Genomic DNA, 9,631 nt, shown 5'->3' on the forward strand with positions numbered 1-9,631 from the left:
AGTTTCATTACTTTGCATTTTGATCATTTCATATCACCAAATTCATTCCATGAATCAACGCCTGTTTCCAGAGTGATTTACATGCATTAACTTACACTTCACCTCACTTCATACAACTGGAGACTTCACTGAGGCAGCTCAGATTAAGCTCTGTGCTCAAGGGTACAGCAGCATCCTTCAGGATTTGAACCTGTAACCTTCAGGTTAAATATGAGACAACTGCAAAGTTCCATAACCAATTTTCACAGTGACTCTTTGAAGCATTTACTGTGTGACTACATAATATGAAGGTATTTCTGGTGTGGCTGCATATATTGTGAAGAGGGGCTACAACATACAGTACACATAACTTGATATTTTATTAGATGACTGATAAGATCTCTGAACAAAAAACACTGGCACCCTAAACAATGGAGAATTATTTCTTCCTACAAACATAACCAGCTCACATGTAATGCTTGAAGTAGTGAATGCACCACCACAGGGATTACTGTGACTCCTGGTTTTAGTGGCATTAGTTTTATGAGAGTTTGCTCTGACTCCTGGCTAGCGTTACCTTGCTCCTGCCTTTGCCTCCAGGTTGGTGCTTCTTCAGGGTGTGCTTGGTGTGAATCTCCAGCAGGTCCAGCTCTCCCGCCCCAGTCTTGCCTTTCCTGCTCCTCTTCTTGACATCAGGCAGCCCTGCTCCCCCTTCTCTGGGTTTTGGGCCTCTCTTCCGGCCCGGGGGGCGCCCCGGGGTGTGAGGGGCAGTCAGAGAAGTGCTGGAGTGGGTGGAGGGGATGACCCGGGAGCCCCCAAAAGGAGCCCCGGTCTTTCCCATGTTTTGTTGGAAGATGTCCTGTGATATTAAATGGAGGGGGGGTCACAGTAGGAGAGGAATAATCAGACATGGAGACATGCTAGTTACATACTGATTGATTATAAACAGACAGAAGTGTACATACTTGGAAAAACAAAATGGACAACACACCAGAGTGATTTCTCTCCCCTTATCCCTCTATCTTTCCTTTTCTTCTCATCTCTCTCTCTCTCTCCCCTCCCCATGCATTCTACTCTCTTTCTCTCACCTCCACCAAGCGGATCTCCTTGGCCAGGTCTTTAATCAGCTGCTGGGTTTTTATGGTCTCAGGAATTTCCTCCTCATGCTCAGACAGGGCCTGTGACAGAGAGACTCTGATCCTGTGCACATGCATATACAAACATTCCCCACAGGCACAAAAAGATACCGTATTTCAGTGACTCACCTCTTTGCGTGTCCAACTACGGAAGGCGTTATTCAGAGCCTTTGCCCCATGGACCAGGTAGGTAGCAGGATGCCTGCGATTCTCCCGCAAACCTGCAGGGTGAGCCCAAAAAAACAATCTCAACAAGACATTCTTAATGACCAGATGGTAATGTCCTCCATCTCCTCCATTTACTCTTCAGTATCAATACAGTAGGTTCAGGAGTTGATAAAAGAAAAACATTCTATCGTATGGTCCCCGGGATGCTTTGAGAAAAATAATAGATATATTAATTATGTCAATATTAGTCTCACCTCTGAATGTGTCCAACAGGTGCTTCCCCACGTACCAGCAAACAGTTTCAAAGTTAGGGAACTTGAAGAGGTCGGCTGTGCTCAATCTCTTCTCGATCTCATATGCTCTGAGGAAGAGAAGTTAGTGTACTGAGTAAAAGACTGCTACTCAGCAGCTGAAATGTACAAGATACAAAACTACAATATGGATGAGGAGTGTCCGCTCACTTCATTGTTCCAACAGGCCCAGCTGAACATATTCCTCCAGTAAGGGGAGAGGTGTCGGGGAATGTGTAAAACGGAGATGCAGATATATGCCACACTATCGGATTGCACACAGAGGGAGGCTCTGCACTCCACATTAAGGAGTGAGCGAACCCAGGGAGCTGCTGTGTGCCTGTGTGTGTGTATGTCTGTGTGTGTGTCTGTGTGTGTGTGCATGAGTGCATGTTTTACTTTTAGAGCATCTCACCGGAGCTGCATGTCAATGTTGAGGCTGTGCAAGAAGTTGCCCCCGAATGCCAGGCAGTCAACTGGGGTCAAAACTGCGTGAATCCACCCTGAGAGAGAGGAATGCCACTTTACATGTTATTCATTTATACTGCTGAATATTTACTGAAGCAATCCAGGTAAAGCACCTTGGTGAAGGAGGGCTTTGGCAATAAAGAGCATTTTGCACTGGCTCACTTGACAACTTGCTGATCAGCAATGGAGAAGCAAGGGCCCAACTGCATGTATACACAAGCATGGGCACAAACACCAATTTTCATTAATCTACTGAGTGTTTGACAAGGATCTGGAGGCGTTTTGCATGCAGCCAAAAGCCATTATCCACACTACAAGCTTCACAGTGCACCACAGGTGAGCAAATGCTGAATAGAGAATGGGTGCACACTTATACCACTGCATAACCTAAATAATCAGAAACTGCATCAATGCATGATGGTAGTTTTTAACATGCATGTTCAGTCTGTAACTACTCCTCTGCTGAAACCACATCCAAACCGGCCTCTAGGGTCACACGATGAGTGGGCCAGGGACAAGCAGAGGTGAGTATTATTATTGGATTTTGTGAAGTCACAATAGTCACTTAGTGATGAAAACTTCCAAATGATGTTGCTGTATGGCTGGAGAGAGGGTACATTAATAACATCTTAACTGCTATCTTAATACCACTCTTAATTGTCTACCACATTGTACTTTTCTCATCCCATAATTATAATTTGCACGTCATCTGCAAATCGCATTTACTAGACAGGATTATCAGATTCCATCCGTACAAAGCCCCAAGGTAAATATGAGACTGAGCAGTACATTTATTCCACACCACCAAAAATATCCATCATTAACTATTTATGACTCCAAATGTACACCTTACTGTAGCGTATATGAGAGTACGTGTTAGGGACAAAAATAATACAGAGGACTGATTACTGTTATTATTGTTATTGTAATTGTATTATTATTGTTATTCATTTAAATTGTATTTTCTTTCTAACTACATATTTCCAAACTTCTTCTGTAAAATAAACCTGACTTCATCTGAGCTTCTGTGCTAGGTTAAGCTAAAATTGTGGAGTGAAGGTTACCCATATTTTATAATGATTTATTATCTTAAATTTAGTTTATCACAATAATATGGCCTGGAACTTCAGGCTTGTATCTGCAATCCACAATTAATCTAACAACAGAATTAATCTTCAATTATAATTCCTCAAGCAGCATTTTTTCTAAACTCCAATTACTAGGCTTAGACCGTTAACCATCTAGTTCAATGACCAGTGTGTGTACCAGTGGCTTTTGTTTTGTCTGTGATAACATTCAATTATGCTTAGGTATATGGGATACATGACCTACATCCTACAATGGTACGCAATGGTGGGCAGAGGCAAAAAGCTGTTAATTTAGATTGATAGATGATAACCAAGACATTTTTTCTGCAGAAAACTGAACTGTGCGCTGTGTACATTGCCTAGCTACATAAATGAAAACTTACATATATTACATATTTTCCATATGTAATAATATGTAACTACATCCTGTTACTCTTCTTTCTCCATAGTTTAGGCTGCTAGCTATAATTTAAATTTGAAAAATATCCTTTACTCTTACAAAATGTTAGCCAATTCATTCTTACATGAGTGATGTATGAAACAGCAGCCTTAGCTACCCGATTTGTAGCTAGCTATTTGGTCAAAATAGCTACTTTGCATGATATTTTCACAAAACATTTTACAAGCTTGGTGCTACAGCAATAAATGTGAGAGCAAAATATTCTTTGTATCTAAATTATAAACAGCTTCTTTCACTGAGTATGTACCACTTCACTCCACTGAGAGCTGTATTATAGCGTATAAGGATATACATTACCAGCAGATTGCCTGATTTTTGCAAGCGGAATATTTAATTGTACAGGATTGATTCTATCCCAGTGTTGGTCACTATATATGCTTGACTCTTAAATCAGTAATTCGTATAAACGGAGGGCACAGTATCAAATTTAGTGCCCTATAGTGGCCTTACAAGTGGAAAAAAACATTTCCAGGCCAGCTCTTTCAAAAGTACAACAGTAGTGTCACGCTAAAGATTCCAGAACATGTCATCATTGCCAAATGTTACCTGTAGGTATGAACAGGGTGTTTCCCTGCTTGACAGCACATTTGTAGCACATGTCCACCTGGTCACCAAAGAAGAGCTCATTCTGATTGGATGAGGAGCTCCAGTGCTCAAACAGGGCCAGGTTGGCTGGGCTGGGCCTGATGAGGTAGAATATCTTCTCTCCCTGTAGGGAGTACAGACCATTACATCTCCATTGAACATTAGGAAGGAAACTGAACAACATCTGCCCTCTAATTCATTTCTGTCACAGCATCTACCTCATAACATATGACACATCACTATGGCCAACACCCCCCCCCCAAATGCAAGAAAACTAATTTTTCATTTACTTCTCCATTCTACTCATCATCTCATCCATCTGCCTCACCACTCTATCTCTCTCACCCGCAGCACGTGGTACCACACAGATGTGCCCCCGAAGTCAATGTGGAAGTCTGTGTAGCTGTCCTTCACTCCCATCAGGCAGTATTTCTGCACATTGGGCCTCTCAAACACAGACTCCTCCGGCCACAGGTTCTCTACCCATGACAGCTTGCGCACGATCTTCGGCGTTTCCACTAGGTTAGACAGTCTGAGAGATGAGAGACAAGCACAAGGGAGACAAAGAAAATACACAAAGGATAAAAAAAGAAAAAGCTTTGATTATACAAGTCTACACACAATACAAATTTCATTGCATCCTTCACAACAAAGTTGTCACAGAGCTCTACAATGTTTGCAAAATGAGTATACCACTAATACTAAGACAAAAGGGAAAAAATGAGTGAATGTAATATTAACAAGCAACAACATTAACTACAACACACACACCCATATTTTATTTTTATACATTATATATGTATATACATATATATATACACACACACAATAATATCTACATAATGACACAGAATTGATACATCAATGGTTAATTTATAGCCAGCTTTAATTTGTACAATTAATTGAACCAGTGAGAGTGCAATTTTTACCTTCAGAATTAAAACCAAATTTTTCTGACATTCTATCTGACTAAAGCAAAGCAGTGTATAGGAACATTCACAAACATCACTGCTTTGTTAGTCTCTACTGTGAATGATACAAACTTTAGGGTAGAGCCCTGGTAACCCACACCACACCAGCATATCAATGATGGGAAAATGAGCTGAACACCTTAATGAGTGGAACTTTTATTTGTTGTCAACTACTCAGTCATATAAACTATGTCAGATGTTAGAAACCAGAAAAATTGTCAGATGTTTTATCAGGGGTTGTTCTATTGTTTGCACAATCACAATTAATTTAGAAGACAATAAATTTGATGTAAATTCTTGTGCTTGTCAACAAGCATTGTGCATACACTAAAACCATGTCAGGATATCATCTAATGAAATACAGGATTAATGCAAAAAATTGAGTAATTCTGGAATTAGAGTATTTCTACTGAAGGCACAGACACAAATTGCTTAAAAATGCAGTGCAGACATATTCCAGCATAAGTCAAATTAAATGAGAAAGGACTGATAACTTTTTGAAATTAAAAATCAAAATCAAAACATCCAGCCAATCATCATTCCACTTACTTAATAAATGCCATTAGCAAAACAAAACAAAGTCATTTCTAAAATACTTAGGAATTACATGATTATTATTAATACATTTTAAAACAAAAGGAAAACTGCCATGATTGGTTCAAAACAACACATCATCAAGTCAGATGGTTGCTCCACCCATTCTGAGATTCATAAAGCAACACTCTCCCAACATGTCCATAAGAGTGTATGCATGTATGACCAGCAGCACAGTGTGCCACTGCATAGAGTACCTGGTCTCAGAGAACTCCAGGCTGATAACATTGAGGACCCGGTCTCTGTTAGGACTGTTGTAGTACTGAACAAATTCCCCCAACCGCATCTTCACATCCGCCTGCCGGCATACATCTATCACGTCGATCTCTTTGTCCCCACCTGCACGCAGACAACACTCACTTTTACTATCCTTGGTAACAAGCATACTTTTCACAGAGAGGCACACAAGCGTGCACACCCGATGTACCAAGCAAAATTTACACAATAACTCAAGTAAACTATTCTGCAATACAGGATGCGTTCTGGTTTGCGTTTCATGCGTGGGGGGCAGAGGCACTCTTACAGGGGTGCAGAGTGAAAAACAGGGCTAACCTATGTAGTGCTCCACGTCAGAGACAGAGAAGGATGGGGGGGGCAAGCTCATGCCCAGGCCGTCTTTCCGATGCACAAGCACGGGGACGCTGAAGGAGCGCTCCTCTAGGAACTCCACCGTCAGCTGTGCTCCTGTCGGTTTCAGGAGCACCTCATCCGCACTGCCGCAAGGGAAAGAGAGAGAGTCGGCATTGTCAGTGTCACCATGGAAGGGCGAGTTGCCATGAAACATGGAGGGAAGGTGTGTCAGCAACAGCTGAGGGTGTGTTCGTATCACCTTGGGAAAGTGCGGCTACGTAGCTCTCTGACAAACTGAGCACTGCCGGTCTTCACTGGACGGCTTGTGTCTCTACCTCCCCCTGAGGATTCTGTCTGTCTGTGACTCCCCCTGCGCTTCCGCACTGAAGAAAAGAGATATAGGCAGAAGGAACACTGCTAAAAGTTGTGCTGTAGCAACATGACTGTTCCAAAGAGGGTGAGAAGGGAGAAATAGAATAAAGTTAATTATCTTGGTTGTAACAAGAGAGGCACAGACTTCAAGAATGAGGGTCTTTACATGTATGCAGAAAGGAATGAAACTCAGAAAAATTAATTAAAACAAAGAAAGAGAGAGAGTTGCACAGAGGTAGCTACTTACTAATGGAAGGGCCATGTGTGACCTGACAGTTGGGACAGTGATACAGGTCGATTTCTGTGGCTTTCTCTTCCTCCACACCTACACAACTACACAACCACAACAGCCTGACTGAAGCTTGAAACATCTCTTTACACATCACAGTCATTATAACAGCATTTTCCATCACACATAGTAATGGTAATAGCTGCAAAACCAATGTTTACATAAAGTACTTTTGATACACAAAAAAGCATATAATCATAAAAATAATACATTACCTTCCATGGAACCAGTCCTGACAGATGTCACACTCAATCATGAAACGAGTGACATCATAGGGCAGTCGACACAAGCAGTACACAGGTACCGATGCCATCCTGGAAACACCGGGACAACTGACCTAGGACTGTGTGTGATTTTTTCTGCCTCCCACAAGATCTTGCTACACTTAATTACCCTGTAAACCACAGAAGTTAAAACTGCCCTTGGTCCGCTCTGTGAGACAGCATCAAATATGTCTTAGGCTACACTGACACAGACTTCTACAAAGAATTGAAATGTGTTATACAAAACTAGACGGTGAAAGCAGGGGTAAATGCTATATGCAGGTGTGTTGGACTCGAATTCAGCTGGGTTTCAGCAACAAACACCATCACAGCCAGGACATCGACTTCACCATGGTACAGCACATGCTGGCAAAAGGACACAACAAAGAGGAACCGTTAAAATGTTACTAGAAGAGTAGAAAAAATATCACGCACACGCAAAGTCTTAAACGGACAAGGGAAAAAAAAAAAAAAAAAAAAAAAAACTCTGGAAGAAATGCAACCACTACCATAACATTGCTAAATATGCTAGTTCTCCCATACTGTCATCATGAAAGCTCATAAGTATTGTAACTTGAGTATATAAACCACGTCCGTTCGTAGGAAAGCTAGAATTTTAGAATCTATCTAGGCAGCTAACGTCTCCATTAGCTGCATAAACGTTAACTAGCATTATTTCAATATATGTAAGTAGCTAGAAAATATTATGATCATCTTCATAACTAGCTAGCTACTTCATATCATATTCGTCATCATTCAGGTAGTCTGAACGCCCCCTACATCTCCCAGGCAGGGTAATATACAGGTAGGCAGGTAAGGATATGGCTATAGTAGCAAGCTAGTATTGAATGAATACTGCTGTAATAATAATCCTAAACGAGATGGGATGGCGGCTGTAACGCTGTAACTTGGGAGTGAGCGCCTTTCTAACATGCTGTAACGTTATCTTCTATAGCCAGTTAAAACTGCCATCGCGGTAGTTAACACAGCTAGTTGGCTAATATTTCTATCGTGGGAGGTGAGGAAGCAATCTGCCGACGTCTAGCTAACGTTAGCTTGCAAGCTAATACCTCAGAGAAGTCGCGTTTGGTCACTGTTAGAAAGCTCAAGATTGTATCCAAAATCTCCTTGCACGCTAAAGAGCTAGGCAGCCAATGTTAACCAGAGGTAACGTGAAAGATATTAGCTGGCTAGCTACGTTAATCTTCTTGATAAGTGATTCATGCTTAGACTGCCAAATTTAGCTAAATGGACTACGGGGACTGGACTTGGACTGGACTTAAATATTTCGAGAAAATGCTGCCAGTTTGCCAGTTGTTAATCGCCAACAGTGTGTTAACGAACAAACTAATTGCAATATGATACCAATTAGCTAACTTAGCTAGCATTTATTACTGTAAGTTGCCAACTAGCTATATTGTTGAGACTTGAGTTTAAGTTTTTGTAGTTTAGCTAACTTGGTAATACAGATGATATTATGTAGCTAGCTACACTTACACAGTATCTTAAGTTAGCTGAGTTAGCTAGCCAAATAGATAACGTATTAGTAAACGTTGGCTAAGACCCATCGATGGCGATGGCTGTCAAAACAAAAAAGGTCTTATTTATTATTTGTACGGAATATGGAACTTAATTTCATCTTACTACATCAGTGCTAAAAACCACCGAAGATCTATGTTGTACACAGTGGATCTTCGGCGGAATACATCGCCGAACTTACCAGGGTCCAAATTTTCACAGCTGCGGGGAGCCGCGCACTCGTAGGCGCTCTGCCTCCGTTAACGAGCGCCGAGGTTTCGACGCGGCCTATACAAAGGAAGCGAATTATTCTCCAAAAGTTGCCAATTCGATTTTTCCGAGCATGTATTGTGTTCTGGGGGGTCGGGGGGCTTCCGAGACTATGGGTCCCAGGCGCAGAGAGCGGAAAAACCCGCAGGTGTTATAGCAGGAATCGGAAGAGTTTTGAACAACATCCAGACTAGCGCTACTGCAACGCCATTTCAGCCTGTCCAGAGAGCGACTGTCAACAGCTTTGCGAACAATAAAGTTGCTTTGCATGGAAGTTCGGCCTAAATGCGTGCATGTGTACTCTCCACTTATGCTAGTGTTGTTGCTGGAAAACAGGCATGGAACTGTATTTGTGTTCATGAGTATAGCAATTTATATCGTTATATTCGTCTTATTACATATATGGTTTTAATATGGCTAGTTGCGTGTCGCCAGCTGCAGTGGTTTGCAATATGCTGAAAATATAGCCAGCCTGGCTAGCTAATATCGTCGCTTCTGTATCTGAATAGCTTGAGTGTCATAATCTGGTCTTTATTTATAGGAATATACTGTTGTGATAGTTGCATAATAGGTGTATACATAAGTTTAATCATGTTCTACGTCAAAACTG

At 41.5% G+C, this 9,631-nt stretch overlaps 1 protein-coding gene across 1 annotated transcript in view; it reads right to left on the reverse strand.

Moving 5' to 3' along the window:
- phf8 (PHD finger protein 8) overlaps positions 1-9,253 on the reverse strand; it is a 32,661-nt gene extending 23,408 nt beyond the window's left edge. Inside the window, exons 1-13 of the mRNA XM_036532898.1 lie at positions 8,954-9,253; positions 7,186-7,599; positions 6,929-7,014; positions 6,569-6,692; positions 6,292-6,452; positions 5,937-6,078; positions 4,520-4,706; positions 4,136-4,298; positions 1,989-2,076; positions 1,538-1,644; positions 1,245-1,336; positions 1,068-1,157; positions 557-838 (exon numbers count right to left, since the gene is read on the reverse strand). Of these exons, the coding sequence (XP_036388791.1) occupies positions 557-838; positions 1,068-1,157; positions 1,245-1,336; positions 1,538-1,644; positions 1,989-2,076; positions 4,136-4,298; positions 4,520-4,706; positions 5,937-6,078; positions 6,292-6,452; positions 6,569-6,692; positions 6,929-7,014; positions 7,186-7,283 (1,620 nt within the window). The 5' untranslated portion in view covers positions 7,284-7,599; positions 8,954-9,253. The remainder of the gene's footprint in view (positions 1-556; positions 839-1,067; positions 1,158-1,244; positions 1,337-1,537; positions 1,645-1,988; positions 2,077-4,135; positions 4,299-4,519; positions 4,707-5,936; positions 6,079-6,291; positions 6,453-6,568; positions 6,693-6,928; positions 7,015-7,185; positions 7,600-8,953) is intronic.
- Between the last annotated feature and the right edge of the window lie 378 nt (positions 9,254-9,631).

Source organism: Megalops cyprinoides, chromosome 7, assembly GCF_013368585.1.
Source record: "Megalops cyprinoides isolate fMegCyp1 chromosome 7, fMegCyp1.pri, whole genome shotgun sequence".
NCBI classification, from domain to species: Eukaryota; Metazoa; Chordata; class Actinopteri; order Elopiformes; family Megalopidae; genus Megalops; species Megalops cyprinoides.